The 17060-nt window shown below is 40.5% G+C and overlaps 2 protein-coding genes across 5 annotated transcripts in view; both read left to right on the top strand.

Moving 5' to 3' along the window:
- Positions 1 to 9542, top strand: part of man1a1 (mannosidase, alpha, class 1A, member 1) — a 64542-nt gene extending 55000 nt beyond the window's left edge. Inside the window, exons 6-12 of the mRNA XM_089021774.1 lie at positions 878 to 1001; positions 1115 to 1208; positions 3608 to 3723; positions 4269 to 4488; positions 4572 to 4744; positions 5522 to 5637; positions 5722 to 9542. Of these exons, the coding sequence (XP_088877900.1) occupies positions 878 to 1001; positions 1115 to 1208; positions 3608 to 3723; positions 4269 to 4488; positions 4572 to 4744; positions 5522 to 5637; positions 5722 to 5848 (970 nt within the window). The 3' untranslated portion in view covers positions 5849 to 9542. The remainder of the gene's footprint in view (positions 1 to 877; positions 1002 to 1114; positions 1209 to 3607; positions 3724 to 4268; positions 4489 to 4571; positions 4745 to 5521; positions 5638 to 5721) is intronic.
- A 1540-nt stretch (positions 9543 to 11082) lies between these two features.
- fam184ab (family with sequence similarity 184 member Ab) overlaps positions 11083 to 17060 on the top strand; it is a 37496-nt gene continuing 31518 nt past the window's right edge. The window contains exons 1-2 of one of the 4 annotated variants that reach the window (XM_089022303.1): positions 11083 to 11313; positions 11594 to 11797. In XM_089022303.1, coding sequence (XP_088878429.1) covers positions 11633 to 11797 — 165 coding nt within the window. In that variant the 5' untranslated portion in view covers positions 11083 to 11313; positions 11594 to 11632. Of the gene's footprint in view, positions 11798 to 17060 lie in introns of all 4 variants that reach the window. The other 3 variants (XM_089022301.1, XM_089022300.1, XM_089022304.1) reach the window with 3 other exon arrangements.

The raw sequence follows: 17060 nt of genomic DNA, 5'->3' as shown, positions 1-17060 counted from the left end.
CAAATACTGTGTATATTTTGTTGTTATTATAGATCAGGGGTCGGGAACCTTTTTGACCAAGAGAGCCATAAAATGTAAAATATTTAACAATATTTTTCAGTGAGAGCCACACGGACGCAAATACGCACGCACTCGAGGCCACTCTTCAACAAAATGTCAGAATGTATTATTTAAAATAACTTTGTGGTAACACGCGCCATTAATATGAGTAATTTTCCATTTCTCATGATTGGTAAAAAAAAAAGTCAACTTGCCAGGTCCATTGGTGAAGTTACTGCTAGCTAGCCTGCACGCGGCTTCATTAGCTTGCACGTTTAATTTCTGCTGTCTTTCGCATAAGTATATTTAATGCTAACGTTAGCATGGGGCTTGTCAAAGTGCCACTGACATTCCCCTGTTACATCGATGGTATTGTTTCTTTGCATTCAACCTGATGTACGATACTCGTTATCTGCTATTTTATTATGTATCATTTTACTTATGGTTTTATTGTTATGTGCTTTGTTTTATTGTTTTTATTGTAAAGTGTCCTTGGGTGTTTTGAAAGGTGCTTGAAATAAAATGTATTATTATATTATTATTATTATCTTTTTTACTTGTTTACCTGTTTTGACATCAATGGCTACCATCCAATCAAAATGGCTTATTGAACATCAACGGCCACATTAGGTCAGTATCATCCAATCAAAATTGCGCTTTCCGCCAACTGCAGCCTATACAGGAAATGAACAGCGAAAAAGCGAGATTATGTATTTACGGTAGTTTTATCGGGGAGTCAGATGTAATCATCAAAAGAGCCATGTATGGCTCATGTGATTTTTTTTTTTAATGTATTGATCTAAAACTAACCTTGTTTCCATTTTGTGTGTCTGCGCAGCGGCATCGGTCGCAACTGGCCGTGGGCGTCGGGCGGCAGCAGCATCCTGGCCGAGTACGGAACGCTACATCTGGAGTTTATGCACCTCAGCAAACTGTCGGGAAACCCAGAATTTGCACAGAAGGTAAGAAGTCTTCAATACGGGTTTTCATTTCCGTCGCTTTAAATATTTTGTGGAATTATTTCCTGTTGTATATCAAAAAGAAAGTGACATTTCTTGACTGTTTTTGCTTCTAGGTGATGAACATTCGTAAAGTTCTCAATCGCTTGGATAAACCTCAGGGACTGTATCCCAATTACCTCAACCCAAACAGCGGTCAATGGGGACAACGTAAGTACTTATATAAAAAAGGTTTGTTGTATTCAGGGGTGTAGGTGGGGAGGCGGGGTTGCCTGAGTGGCTTAATGGTATCTCCGTTGTCCCGAGTGTCGTTGCCAATGTTTACGCTGCACTTTTGAAGTGACATAAGAGTCAATGTCGAGTCACTACATTAAACGTTGGATTGCTTTAAAGGACAACCGACACCATTTTTTGGTTTCCTAACTGACATCAGAAAAACGTTTTATAGCATCTAAAATACCCAAAACACGCAGGCTGATACTTTTAGTCAAATGCAAAACACCAATAAAAATGAGTTAAAATGTCCCAAAACTACTTCAAAATGACCCCGGAGATGCCGAGTTTCAGAAGGTCCCGCCCCCTTGTTCGTGACGTCACGCCAAGACGTCTTGCCTTGCTCGAGAATCAAAACAATGGCTTCAGATTCGGAGAAGATGTTTTCTTGTTACTCACCCAGTTATGAATATGATTCAAAGAGTTCTGAAGAGGAAAGTATAAATGTTTGCAATCGATTAAAGAAGTCCTTCCGTGTCATTTTGAGGCGTCTGGACTCCAATGTAGCGTCCCAGAAAAACCACAAGATGGCGCCCCAGCTTTGTTGGAAATGGGCTAATATGTCTGCTGGGAATTTGTGTCAGCTAGTATCAAATAGTAGTCTTGGTGCAACACACATTGATTCACCATTTGTGTGTTTTTCTTCTAATTTCGCCATCAACACGAAGTTTTCAGACCAAACAAAGTACCCAAAATGCATTGTGTGTCGCTTTCTCGGTCAGGGGCGTTCCAGACGTGACGTCACGTCAGGCATCGTCGCCAACTCAAAAACAAGACTTCCTACGGTGGAATCTTTGTAAAATGCGCTAAATAGAAGTCATTTGAAATGATTTTACAAATTATGGACACAACTTGTCCGGAGGCTGCATTTTTGGGTACGTCAGCGTAATCCTCATAATCCTCCTGATCATCCTCATCAATACTTGAAAATACTTATTTAAAAAAAAAACGAGAAAACACTTCATTTATTTCAGCTTCTCCAAGTTGAAAAGAAAAGGCAATTTTTCACGCTTAATTATTCATAGAGATGCAAGCTCTCATTTTAGGCCTTGCGTCAATTCAGAATATGTTTTCCTCTTTTTTTATAATATTGCCTTACTTTTTTTGTTAATTGTATCTCTTTCACTTGCATTAAAATCTCATTGCAAATGCTTTGTCATAATTAGCATTGAGCCAAGTGCTTCATACAAATAAAATATTTTTTTTTTCAATACGCTGATTTCAGACAGCAAGTTTCAACCTCAAAAAAAGGTTTTAATGTCTATTTGGCTCCAGAAAGTCATTACGTAATTACCATGAAATGCACTTGCTGCATAATATATGACCTTAGGGTGTTTTGCAAAAAAAAAAGTTGAAAAATACTCCACTGGATTTCTATGAGGCGATCATCTGCTGCGTCGCAGCTCCAGCTGTCGCCTTTGAAAGAGTATCTTTCGTCTTTGGTTTTGTCATATGATTTCCATCATGCTCTATTTAGAGCACAGGTGTCAAAGTCAAGGCCCGCGGGCCAAATCCGGCCCGCCACATCATTTTTTTCGGCCCGCGAAAGCAAATCAAACTTGTTAAATTCCATGATGATTGCTAAAATCTGAGGCAAAATGTCATATTTTTGGATGTCAACCACAATAAAAGTCATTATTCTTGACTTCAGATTTGAAAACGAGTTATTCATTAATTTGCTGTGTGCTCTATATGTAATATTTGAAGGGATTTAAACATTCTAATGGGTTCCCCAAATTCATAACGGCCCTTGAGAGGAAACCATAACTACAATGTGGCCCGCGGCAAAAAATGACTGACACCCCTGATTTAGAGCATCTGTCACTCTCTCTTTGTGTGTTTAACAGCACACCATTGCTGGAAATGCCCTTTTATTGTATTTTATTTTATTTTATTTTATGATTTTATGATTATAGATGAGCGCTAACGATGCTAATAATAGACACAACAATGAATCCTATCTAGCTATCCAGCTAATGGCTTTTCTGGTTGGCTATCTATTAGCTAGCTGGCTAGCTTTCTATCTATTTGAGTTATTCTGGGTTAAGTGAATGCTGGCGCGTGTGGCTGCCGCTACTCACCCATAGAAAAAAACTTATCCTGTGACTATAAAGTGACCTTGAGAGTTTTGAAAGGCGCTTAGAAAAGAAATGTATTATTATTATAAACATAAAATTCAGCTTAGAATCCGATGGAGGCATAAATACAAAGTACACACGCAGTTGACATGGTTTTAAACACAACAAATATGGCGCTTGATGTTGGTTTAATCAGAAAAAAGATGAAGATGATAAAGATGATGGAGGATAAGGTTAATCTGGATGCTTGTATTGCAGATCATGTGTCCGTAGGCGGACTGGGTGACAGTTTTTACGAGTACCTGCTCAAAGCCTGGCTCATGTCTGACAAGACGGACGATGAGGCCAAGAAGATGTATTATGACGCCCTGCAGGTAAGACACACACAGGAAAAAATAAACCCAAACAGACACAGAAATCTTTCGTGTGTATAGTTTCTATATTTTTTTTTTTTTTGCTTTGTGTTGAACCCTCATTTCCACTTTGCCAGATGACGGGATGCTATTGTAGCGTAGCCTAGCGCATCAGAACCCACCACATAGACACAACAAGCCCGATCAGACTCATCTGGTCACACGCTCGTAACACCATCGCGTCATCTAGAACGCAACATTAATCTTGAGGAGATACTTTACTCGTAATCCCCCTTGATCCCACGGATTAAAAGTGATGCATTTGTTGAGGGGGAGACGCCACAAAGTGGATGAGCGTCTTTCTTCAATTGGCTCCTCTTAAAGGGCCAGTGCACACGCCGTCGTAAACCGAGAGTTTTCTGAAACACTTTTTTTTTTTTAACCAAAATGGCTGACATTGTGTGTTTTATATTTTATTTCTTTTTTTTTTGGCAGGGGGCGTGGCTTCCTATGATTTTATTAATATTTTTTTAATCTTGCCAATTGGCTAAATTCGTCCTCTCCAGGCCATCGAGAGCAGCCTAATGAGGAAGTCGAGCGGCGGCTTGACGTACATCGCCGAGTGGAAGGGAGGTCTCCTAGAACATAAGATGGGTCACCTGACTTGTTTCGCCGGCGGCATGATGGCGCTCGGTGCCGACGGCGCCTCCGATGACAAGACGGGCCACCAAATGGAGGAAGCGGCTGAAATCGCCAGAACCTGTCACGAGTCCTACTCCAGAACAGGTACTAGAGAGACAACCACTTCCTGTGCAAGAGTGACATTTCCATCCACATGGTACAATTTTTATTTATTGTATTTTTTATAGCTTTGAAGCTGGGCCCAGAGGCGTTCCGTTTCGACGGAGGTGTGGAAGCCATCGCCACGCGGCAAAATGAGAAGTATTTCATCTTGCGGCCCGAAGTCATCGAGACCTACATGTACATGTGGAGGTTCACCCACGACCCAAAGTACAGGGAGTGGGGCTGGGAAGCCGTCATGGTAATGGAACTTTTGCATGCTGGCGTGCATACGGGGCTTAGCCGCTAGGGGGCAGTGCACATACAATACAGATGCTCCCCAATTTACAAACGAGATACATTCCGAACGGTTGTTCGGAAGGGGAATTTGTTCGTAAGTTGCTTCAGTGCTCTATTTTGTATGGAATGTATGTGTAAGGCTTATATAAGTATGTTTAAGGTTTATATAAGTTTGTTTAAGAATTGTATAAGTGACCAATATTGGTTTGTACTGAAAAATAAACATTTAATAAAATATATGTTCTATAAACGTCTGTACATATACAACTGGAGAGAATACTACATACATTACTACAAAAATTGTTCATAACTCAAATGTTCGTAAGTAGGGGAGCGTCTGTCAATAGATACAAAAATATTTGTTTTCCTCACAGGAAAAATATATAACACCGCCCCGCTAGTCTTGTTCTATACACTTGAATACTTAAATTGGTACGTTTTTCAAAAAACGTTCGTAAGTACCGTTGTTCACAACTCGAATGTTCGTAAGTAGGGGAGCATTTGTACATAGATGCAAAAATATTTGTTTTCCTCACAGGAATACTTCAATTGCTACTTTTGTTAGCCTGTTTATGGTATTTCATATTATGTGTTTCAATAAAGCTAGCCAACTCCTAGATTTGAACCCTGAACCTATGAACTGTAAAACTACTGGCCTAATGACAACACAATCGTCTTTTAAAAATAAATAAAATTCTCACCTGCCTCAATCGTGACCTTTGAACCCGCTGTCCCTCAGGCCTTAGAGCAGCACTGTAAGGTGGAAGGAGGCTACAGCGGCATCCGGGACGTTTACGTGTCCACGCCGAGTCACGACGACGTGCAGCAAAGCTTCTTCCTGGCTGAGACGCTCAAGTAAGACGCAGAGGAAAACAAGCCATATCTCAAATTGAACAAAGGTGACCAGGAATGTTCGCTACTCTGACATTGCTTCCCCAGGTATCTGTATTTGCTATTCTCGGACGACGGACAAGTCGCTTTGGAGCACTGGGTGTTCAACACGGAGGCTCATCCCCTGCCCGTCATGAGGAAGGAGTCACCAGAACGGACCAACGAGGTGGAGTAGCGACGACTTTGGGAGCCTTTTTTTTTTTAAACTCCTCTAAGGTTTGAATTTCTGCCATCTGGGAGGTGATTTTTTTTGGACACTTCTTTTAAATGGGGCAGACTTTGGCTCTTGTGTCCTTTTGTTTTTTTTTAATAATACTCAAATTCGGTCCTGTTTTTTTCCCCCTGGCTTCCACAAACTTTTCATAGAGTTTTGAAAGGCCAGGATATTTCGGACACCATTTTTAAGTGTGACGAAGATGGACAACATCATCCCTGTGCCACGTCATCATTGAAAGGAAACGACTAATTTAGCTTTTCAAGACACACGCAAAGATGGAATATTTCCACTCACCTGCCCGGTGGCATCACTTTTTGTGATCGTGTTTACAAGACGCAGTCGTCATGGTTTCAACTTTTTGAGTATTTGAAAGCTTTGACTTCATTAGTTGAGGTTCCAACATTGTAGCATTGGTAGACTCTTTAGAAGCAGGAAAAAATGGTGGTGAGTTCACAAAAGAACATATCGAGGAAATATTCACCCATGAGATCACCTTGAGGTCGAGATATGACTTGATGCTAACAATGTAGCTTTGTGAGGCAAGCACTAGCACAGCATGGGGTTTGCGCCCAGACATTCTGCCTTGACAAGGGATAAAAATGCCATTTTTCTTTTGGGACATGTCAAGCGTTTGATAAAATTCACATTTAGTGAGAAAAAAAGGCCCAGAAATTAGCTTTTTAGCGCTAACATGTTGGAAAGGCAGAATTATTTTACAGCAGCTGATCCTAATTTTTTGAGCACACGGGGAGATGACCGGTCGAGAAGATGTTGACTAGTCTTTGGACCACTGTTGTTGCTTTTTATCATGTTAATTTTCCTTAGTGGCTAGCAAAAAGCTAACCGTCTAAATGATTGATTTTGATGTTTTTCTTCATTTACAGCATGAGAAAGGCCGTTGGACCTCAAGTCATTTTAGTTGTCCGCGGTGACTCTGCGGTTTTTGATCGAGGCTTGTTGGGTCAGCACCCGCGTCCCCATAATGCCTCGCTCAAAAGCCACTCTTCATCTTGTGCCTTCGCTCCCAGACTGCTCGCACAAACGAAACCGGGCGAGAGAAATCGAACGATGTAGCTTTAAGATTGAAACGGGAGCAATGAGCTGGTGTTTTATCGCGTTCAACACAGTATGTTTCAGACCCGGAAATGGTTAAAGGCTACAATATAGAGACCATATCATTAAAAAATAATAATTCTATCTAAACTTTAAACATTAAAATGTTTAAACAAATCTCACTTTGTCTTACGCATGTCAGCTAGCTTAATGCTAACATATTCAGTGGTGCCTTGAGATGCAAAGTGATTTTTTTTCCATGACAATGCGTGGATATGAAAACGGAAATGCACTTTGTCTATTCCAGCAAGCCACACACCCCTCCCAAATAACTCCCAAATTGTTTGTAAAAAATGTCTTAAAATGATAAACATTGGTATCAACTGTCACATTGAGTATGAACACACAGTCAAAACATCTGCTCGCGACATAACCTTCAAACACTGAAAGTGTGAGCATAAAACATGGCTGTCCCTCACGTTTTTGTCCATGTTTTTATTCTTCCTTATGTAATTTTGCTTGTATATCAAGACAGAATTGTCCACTTGGCAACTTGTGTCTCAGGGCAGCACTAAATGAGAAAATTAGCATTGCTATTTTGGTATTGATAACCCTTAACACAACAGCAGTAATATGGCCAAGTGACCCCCTGAAAAAACTCAAAACATCAAAATAACATGGACTTTCTGGAATTCGTTTTTATTTTAATACGTTTATTCAAATAGCTGCTTTAAACGAAAGTAACTCTAAAGTCTAAATTCAAACTTTAAAGGCCTTAAATGTAGTGCCAACCGTGAACCGCGATAAAACTGGTTTCACTTAACCAAAGCAGGCGCACTCGGTCATTTGTTGGTGGTTGGTTCCCCCTGCAGGTGAACTTAAATAGTTCCCTTCACTGTATTAACCTGCTGAGTTTCCTGTGCTACACTGACACCTAGCGGTGCGGCGCATCACCTACAGCTTGTTTCCGACTGTCACTGCACTGTATTGATGGACGTGGGGGGGAGTCGGTTCCCCAATCCCCAATGTATTTTCTGTACAGCACTGACACCTAGTGGACGGATGGTTCCATAGCAGGCATTTCAGACCGATTTGAGTAAACCGTTCAAGGTAACATTTCTTCCAGGTATGGTTATTTGTGATTTTATTTTCAACTCACATTTGCAGTCTTCTCGCAATGGACATAAACAGAGCGATTATTTGAACCAGGACAGTTAAGCAAGGACATTTTGTGATTATTTTTATTTGTCATGTTTGATTGTGTTAATTTATTGTTGTAATGATTATTATTGTTGTTACTGGGGTTTTTTTTTTCGGAGAAAGGGGGGCAAAGAAGAATCAAGTTGGGTGGAACAAAAACAGCATGACAATACAATGTGTGAATGTACCAGCCAATGTGAAGTGAATTCAGTTTCACACCCTTTTTTTTCTTTTTGGTTTGTTTTGGGTGTTTTGTATGTTTTATTATTTTGGGTCATTTTTGTTGTTTTCAAACTTTTGTTGTTCTTTTGGACTTTCCTGCGTTGTCATTTTTATTTTCACCTTTTCTGTTTTCTTTTTTGTCTTTATTGTCCTTTTTTATTGGGTCCTGTTTGTGTATTCTGTTTATCCATACTTCATTTTATCGTCCCTCTTTTTTTCCCTATATTTTGGGGAGTTCCTGTCTGTTTTTATTTTATTTTTACCTTTTGTGTTAATTTTTTTGTCATTCTGGGAATACCACGATGACACTTTGTCTTCCTCTTTTTATTTTTCTCTTTCTCAGGTTTCTTTCTTCAGAACGTTCTCAACTTTAATCCTGTTCGCAACCCAAATGTCAGCATTTATGGTCAGATATCCATATATTAACAAAAAAATATTTCATGAAAAATAACTGGAACTTTTGTTTGATTTTGTTTGTTGCGTTGCTGACTTTATTCCAAACAAGGTTTCAAGACAGGCTTGGGCTTTCCGAGCACTGTTGGGTTTTAAAACTGCGACATGCTTTCAAGACAGAATTTTGATTACAGTTTTGGACATTTGAATGTGGATCAAGTGTTTTAAAACTGTGGTGGGGTTTAGAATTTGGATTTCAAGACAAAAGTATGGTTTCATTTTGGTAGTTTGTACCAAAAAGTAGCAAAGTCGTGTGTGTTTCCAGTTACTCATTTCAACGTGATATTCAACATTTGAACTAATTTGAATGTTTTGACCCGAATGATTAAATCAAGTTTACAATTAAGTGATTGAAATAAATCTGCACTTTTAGATGTTTTGGGCAAAAAAAAGGCGCATTCCAAAATATTTGACATCTTTTGTTTGAATTGTGTTCATTGCGTTTAATGTTCGGAATCTTTGACAGCAATCTTGGGATGTGAACTTCAGCAGAGAATTATCTTTTTTTTTTTTTTTTTTTTTTTGGGGGGGGGGGTGTTGATGCAATATTTTCATTTGTTGACAAATGTTTTACAATTGTGTTTTGAAGAAGAAAAAAAAGAGCCACTGGCCATTTCTATCAATATTTGTGGATTCAAAATAAGATAAACTCGCTGCAGACCTTTTCAGAAATTATATTTGTTACACTTCTATAATCAATAATAAAAGAGATTTTATTATTTGGTGCCGTTTATGGGTTATTTCGCAACTTGACGTTTTCTGTGCTCATTTGTGTAATGTGACATTCTCACCACTAGGGGGAAGCAGAGGACCGCAAGTCAAGATCCCACACGGTTGCTTGTTCGCTTTCGTTCTTTTTGCTGATTTTCTGAATTGGTTTATCTATTATGGTTTCAATATGGGGAATTTAAATTTTTAAATGTACGCTTGCAAAACTGGGTTTGTTTTTTTCCCCCCAATGCTCTAACATGCTGACATAAAGTTTTGTTATTTACATGCCAGATGGAGCCACACTCTTAGTGAAATATTCCATTTGGAGTCACGGCCAATATAAATGGATTTGATGGTTATCTTATGAAGACACAGAAGACATTCACTATAAGGTGCGGAGGATAAAGAATATATACCTGTAAGTGTTGTCATATTGCCTTTATAAATGTGTTCAATTAGCCATTGTATGAAAGGACCGAAATACACTTGAGGCTAACTGAGCAAAAATTCCAATTGACCGGAAATGGTGTTGCTGAAGCTAATGCTAACATGTTTGGTGCCTGTCTTTTCCGCTCCTGACAAGAAATGAGTTGCAAAGTGAGGCTGCTACAACAACAGGAGTGAGCATCTCCCAGCATTTCTTCACGACGCCGGAGCTTGATTTATTCACTGATAGGTAGCGACATCACCACATTTCCCCTAGCGACAAACAGGCGCAACAAAAGTGAGCAATATCATTACTCTGCACGCCATCTGAAGACTGAACACCTACTTATTCATTCTTTTTCTGTTAGTCCTTGATTTGTGACACGTCCCCGCACTGTTTATGAATTGGTAGCGAGTGTTTCCCCCTGATGATCTTTTGAGAAAAACGCTGATATTTTTTAACCAATTTTCCCCTCCAGATTGGCCGTAGCGATGACAAACATCCAAAATATGACAGTGGGGAAAGACACATGAATGCAAAATAAATAAATAGACCATGAATGTATTGCGCAAGTGACCTTGAAAGTTTTGAAAGGCGCTTATAAATAAAATGTATTGTTATTGTATTACTTGGGATAAAATAAACACAATTTAATAATAAGAATATAATTAATTAAATATATTAAATCGTAATAATAAATGTGGCTGCCGCTGCTCACCCACAGAAAAACCTATCTCGCGACTGTAAAGTGACCTTGAGAGTTTTGAAAGGCACTTATGAAATGAAATGTATTATTATTATTGTTATTAAATAAAAATAATAAACAAATATTTTAATATAAATAATTTATATACTGTATGTAATATAAATATAAATGAATAATGCTAAACGTATTATACAAACTAAGATGCTATTGTTTTAAGTATTTTAACAAGTTGTGGGAACATACATTGGTTTTTCTAGCTTCAGTTTTATTTTGCTAATTAATTAAAAAAATTCTTTTCCTCACCAATTTGGCTCTTTTCGCTTGTTTTGTGCTTGGGGGGGACGACTTCCGGTTCGCTTGACACTCATTTGTGTGATTGTCAATGAACGCGTCGCAGCTTGTCCCACTGCCCCTGAACGCAATACAGACTGTTGAGGTGATCCATGGCAACAGGAGCGCCCCAGCAGCCGAGCTCGGGAGGCTGACGGTGGAACTGAGGTTGCGGGGAGGAGGCTACCACTGCGTCCGTCCGTCCGTCCTTCACGACTCCGATCGTTCAGTCTCGCGAACGCTCAAAAGCTCCTCAATGTGACCGCGGAGCAGTGAGGGGAGGACCAATCCGTCGCGACGGATCCTCATTTGGGCTCCAAGGTGACCGACCGGGGCGGTGGGGAGCCAGACGGCAGCCTGACTTGGCGCTGGATATCAGCGGCAGGTGAAGCCGCCGTACCCCGACTTCGGGGCGCTCGCGGCGGCGTCATTCATGATGCCAGCCACTGACATCTCCGGAGCTTAAAGATTTAACTCGTCACTTTTTTTCGCGTCAAGACCCGAAGCAAAATGGGACATTTTTTAAACAGCTTGCTGCGTCATGTATTTCGCTAGGTTTGGGTAAAAAAAAATAAGTCTTTTTTTTGTTTCATTATTAAAGACTTCATCTCCATCAAGCATTTGAAGCATCATCGTGAAGATGGCGACTGGGTCGGGATGGCAGCAGTATTACTGCCCTGCCGGTCAGGGGAAATACACTTCATCGTCAACGACGTCCACAACCACCTTCCAGTCCGGCCTGGCCATGGAATATACCCAAGACCTGCACCTCAAAATGAGCAAGAAGATCGCCCAGCTGACCAAGGTAAGGCACACATGTGTAAAGGCCTTTTTTCCCCATTCCCGTCAAACGGTATGTGCATGCACGAACGCTTTTTTGGGGGGTGGGGGAGACATTCCTTAAAATAGGCGATTCTTCACTATGGCTTTGGCATTCTGTCGCTCAAGAGTGAGCGATGTGTGCTGCCCGAAGGTGAAAACGTTTTGTCGGGATGTTACATCCATCAGCGAGGCACATGCATGGTCATTAGCCACAACATTACACATCATGTCAATCACTCATCAGACATAGAAACAGTGGGTTGATATTTTGTTGCGTGTCGATTTGGACATTTTGCATAAAATGTCCGCCCGCATAATGTCACTGTCTGTTTAACCACAACGTTTTCACACTTTTCCGAAGAAATATATTTTGAATGGTCACAGGGGAATTGCAAAGCGGTTATATCAAACCACTGTTCCCCATTGAAATGAATGGCAATGTGATTAATCTGTTCATCCTCCCCCTAGAACAGTTTTACAATGTGTGATAAAAATTTGGGCCCGCATAATGTCACTCTGTGTGTAACCACACAATTTTTACACCTTTCCAAATAAATCTGTTTTGAATAGTCACAGAAACTGCAGAGCAGTTATATCAAAACATCTTTCCCCATTGAAATGAATGGCAAGGTGATTAATCTGTTCCTCCTCCCCATTCAAAACAGTTTTGCAATGTGTAAAAAAATGCAGACCCACTTAATATTATCACAAATAACTAGTTAAAATGCAACATTAAACATGAAAAGTATTTTTTATACCAAAGAGCTGTTTAAGCACACAGCCAACTAAATACAAGTGCTCTTAGCTTGTATAATGCGACTAGCCAATACTTTACGCCTCTGCTTACTGACTCCCATCGCGCCTTTCAAGGTTATTTCAAAACTTCCGGCCTTGCCTTGGGGGAGGTTTAGGCTTTGATCCCCAACAACAAATGATAAGATACTTGGCAGGTCGGAACTCACGAGGATTTTAGTGTGTCATTATCAAGCCGGAGGTCTGGCGGCGTCTCATACGCTCACGCACGCTTTCTGTTTAGGCGCACTTGAATCGGAACAGCGGAGGCTGCCAGACCAGGTGGCGTTATCGAAATTTTAATGTGGTGCTTTTAAAATGTGGCATCAAATATGTACGAAAACAATCAACGTTGAGTAAACAAAGTGGAAGGGAAACGGTTAGCATTGGTTTGGCTCGCCTCCGCTATCCCATTGGAAGTGAGCTCGGTAGCGATAAAGTGGCCCCTTACCGTTGTTGAATTTGCATTTAAATTTCACGTTCACATTAATCTCAATTTCCCATTGAATTGAGCTTTGTTTTATTCTTACGTTCTTCCTAAATGTTACTGTTAGCGTCCATGCTAACTTGCCACCAGAAAACCTTCTGTCTTCTTCTTCTTCTTCTTCCTTTTTTTTGTATCACTTGACTTCACTCTGCCCCTCCTTGATGCACATAGCGATCCCGCTTCCACCATGCTATCGTCCTGACGCAACGTCTGGTGCAGCGTGGCGGAAGAAGTAGGTCAACGGTGGACATTGGGATGCTGGTTTTCTGTTGTGTTAGCAAAATCGGTTGGTGCATTCCGAAAGTGAATTCTGAATGAAGAATTTGGAATTGTGTCGACCGATTGGGATGGAGACGGAATGATGTTATATGAAATACAGTGATACCTCGGTTTATGAACCCCTTGGCTTACGAACTTTTCGGTTTACAAACGTTAAATTTATGAACATTTTACGTTGGCATACAAACTATTTTTTGGGATACACACGGAGCTGCCACAATGAGTGATGGCGTCGTTTGCGAACGAGCCCGTTCTCCTAAAAGAAAATGGCAGCCGGCTTGTTTCGGTCCTCTATTTGCCCCCAGTCGTCGGTTAAAGCCACGTGATTGGTTAAGAACGCAGCGGTGAGGGGAGGTTGTTTAAAAATTAAAGAGACAGGCAGATGACAGAGAGAGAGAGAGTGACAAAATGGATAGAAACAGTGACATTTGGACTCGTTTCAACTCTGATAGTTCAAAGGCAGAGTTTAGACTGCAAGGTTAAAATTCCCATCAATCAGGCTCCACAAATAACCCGCACGAGCCATCTGTACACTTGATGCAAAGAGCTATCAACCCAGCTAAACAGAACACAATTGATGAGGAACTAGGTAAAATTATCGCAGAGAAAGCACCTCCAAGGGATCATTCAAGTGATGTCACAACTGTCCCTCCATCGCATTTCCATCGCACCGGCTTCCTAATCTCTATAAAACTCCATTCCAGGAAACTAACAAAAACCTGAGATTACAGCCTGTGTGTGTACCTGCATGTCCGTGCTTGTGTGCGCGTGTTGCAGTTTATTAACCTCTGCAAGAAGGATCTCCCTCTTCGCTCGTTGTCACAATTCTTTTTCAGATTCCATTAAGATACGGCAGCTGTGCATGTGCTTTGGCACGCGCCCGCTCCCGTCGAATTGTAGCATTGCTTCCTTTTTGATTGGCTGGTTAGAAATCAGCACATCGGCCAAACATCCTTGAGTGGTTGTCACCCGTTACCGTGGAAATGCAGTCAAGTCGTACCTGAATGTCAACGCTAGCACAGAATATGGAAGAGGAGACCCTGATGTGATGTCAGCGGCTTTAGCAACTAGCGTGTGAAGGATGTCACTACAAAATGGTGGCGGAGCGTGACTCAGCATTCCTTCGAGCTATTTGTAATGTCATCGATCGCCCCTGTGTGTACGCGACTCTTTCCCTGTATTGAATTTAGCACCTAGCATAGCATTCTCATGCCGTATTTAGCTCATCTGTTACATCAAGAACTTGGATTTAGCATGTTTAGCATTTTAAGTTCAGCAGTTTAATCAATAATGTTGAATTTATGGAGCGTATGGATGGTGTACTTAGAAGTTGAACGTCTGTGTTTAGCTTAGGGATTGAATTTAGCATGAACGTTTGTTAGCTTCGCGGTTGAATTTAGCATGAACGTTCGTTAGCTTAGCGGTTGAATTTAGCATGAATGTTCGTTAGCTTAGCGGGTGAATTTAGCATGAACGTTCGTTAGCTTTGCGGTTGAATTTAGCATGAACGTTCATTAGCTTTGCAGTTAAATTTAGCATGAACGTTCACGTTTTCACCTCAATTCTTAGCCTTTTTCCTTTAGCCCAAATTAGGCGTCGTTTGAATCTTTCTCCGCTTCTTTGGCACCGCAGCACGCTAACTAGACAGTCAAAGTTTAATATGGAACAACAAAAGACCGCCGCAGTTTCCATGACAACATACCCCCCCTGAAAACAAAAGTGTTCGACTTGCTGGGAGACAAATTCTTTCAAAAGGCAACAAGCATGAAAAGCGAATACGACGCGAATGCGCTGAGCCTCGCCACTATCTGGAGCACGTTGCTCTAATTCTGGGGAAAGTTACAGCAAGTGTTACTTTTGTGTACTCCTAGTTTTTGAAGTTAGAAAAAAAAAAGTTCCTCCAGAAGTTTTGCGGTTTGGGGTAGAAATTCAAATAGCTGGAAATTCAGTGCGAAATTGTCTCGGGACTCCATTATTTCATTTTATTTTTATTTTATTTGCTATCTAGCTAATTAGCTACCTCATAGCTACATATTAGCTAGCTAGCTTTCTACCTATTTGAGTTATTCCGGGTCGAATGAACACTGGTGCGTGTGGCTGCCGCTGCTCACCCACAGAAAAACGTGTGTGTGTATATATATATATATATATATATATATAAATAGCTATTAGCTATCTATTCGCTAGCGAATAGCTATCTATTCGCTAGCTATTACCTATATATACTAGCTAGCTAGCTTGCTATCTACTTGAGTTACTTCCGGGTTGAGTGAACGCTGGCGGGTATGGCTGCCGCTGCTCACCCACAGAAAAGTGTATCCTGTGACTGTAAAGTGACCTTGAGAGTTTTGAAAGGCGCTTAGAAATGAAATGTATTATTATTATTATTATTATTATTATTAGAAATGAAATGTATATTATTATTATTAGTAGTAGTAGTAGTAGTAGTAGTACTATTTATTATTATTTATTATTATTATTATCATTATAAAAGGTTAATGCTGCCCCCGAAAACATTGTCAAAGGTCTGACCAGTGCTTTATCAGCACCCCCACAAGAAGAAATAAAACCTGAACATATACGGGAATGGCGCTCCACGTCACACTTTTCAATTCCCAAATAAATTTGAGAATGGCAGCGAATGAGTTAAGCGACATGATGACCTGTCATATCACCCAACGCCCCCACCCACCCGTATGCCACCCCCCACCCACCCCCACTCCCGAAAGTGCAGCAGGTTTATCTCTGGCTGGCCGTTTTGTTCGCTAACAAAATGTAGCATATGATGACACACAAAAGACGAAGGCTGCAGGCTACGCGCTGCCAACGTAAACTGATGGCAGCGCTAATGGGAGTCGGCGCCCTCACAAGCTGTGTGCTGTTCTTCCTCAACATCTCATTCATGCCGTCTGCTCCTAACTTTAGTGCTATTCGGTCAATTTTTCATTTTTTTTCCCCCCACTTTTTTCGGGGACCTCGGTTACTCCGGTGGATAGTTTATCATGTTGTCAGATTAAAGAGTGGAAGAGGTTAGGATGCGGCTATCTTTGCTTACCATTGAGAGGCATTTTCCTCAAGCGGGCGGTGTGTGACATCAGGCCGAGGCTGGATTAGAGATTTGTAGCTTTGACGGCATCCGCTGGTGACTCATCTGACCTGATTTTGCATTGCAGCAGAACAGTCGCGCGGAGGCAGAAGCAAAAAAAAAAAAAAAAAAAAGAGAAATAAATAAATCAGCCACTCGGGCAGAAAAAGAAAGAAAAAAAAAACAACAAATGCAATGATGGACATGCAACCACATGATTAATGCTCAAATGGGTGGACTCGCTACATCTACAAATGGTACACATTTAGTAATAATAATAATAATAATAATAATAATAATAATAATAATAATAGGGATAATAATACATTTCAATTATCAGCACCTTTCAAAACTCTCACTTTACAGTCACAGGATACACTTTTCTGTGGGTGAGCAGCGGCAACCACATGTGCCAGCATTCACTCAACCTGGATTTAACTTAAATCGATAGAAAGCTAGCTAGCTAGCCAATCGATAGCCAGCAGATACCTAGCTAGATAATAATACTAATGCGAATACTAATACTAATACGTAATAATAATTAATAATAATAACTAATAATAATACTAATAATAATACTAATAATAATAATAATACTAATAC

Source organism: Hippocampus bargibanti, linkage group LG19 (assembly GCF_051943395.1).
Source record: "Hippocampus bargibanti isolate YZ-2025 linkage group LG19, ASM5194339v1, whole genome shotgun sequence".
In the NCBI taxonomy this organism is placed as follows: domain Eukaryota; kingdom Metazoa; phylum Chordata; class Actinopteri; order Syngnathiformes; family Syngnathidae; genus Hippocampus; species Hippocampus bargibanti.
The sequence above is the reverse complement of the archived record's forward strand: the minus strand, read 5'-3'. Positions and strand labels throughout refer to the sequence as shown.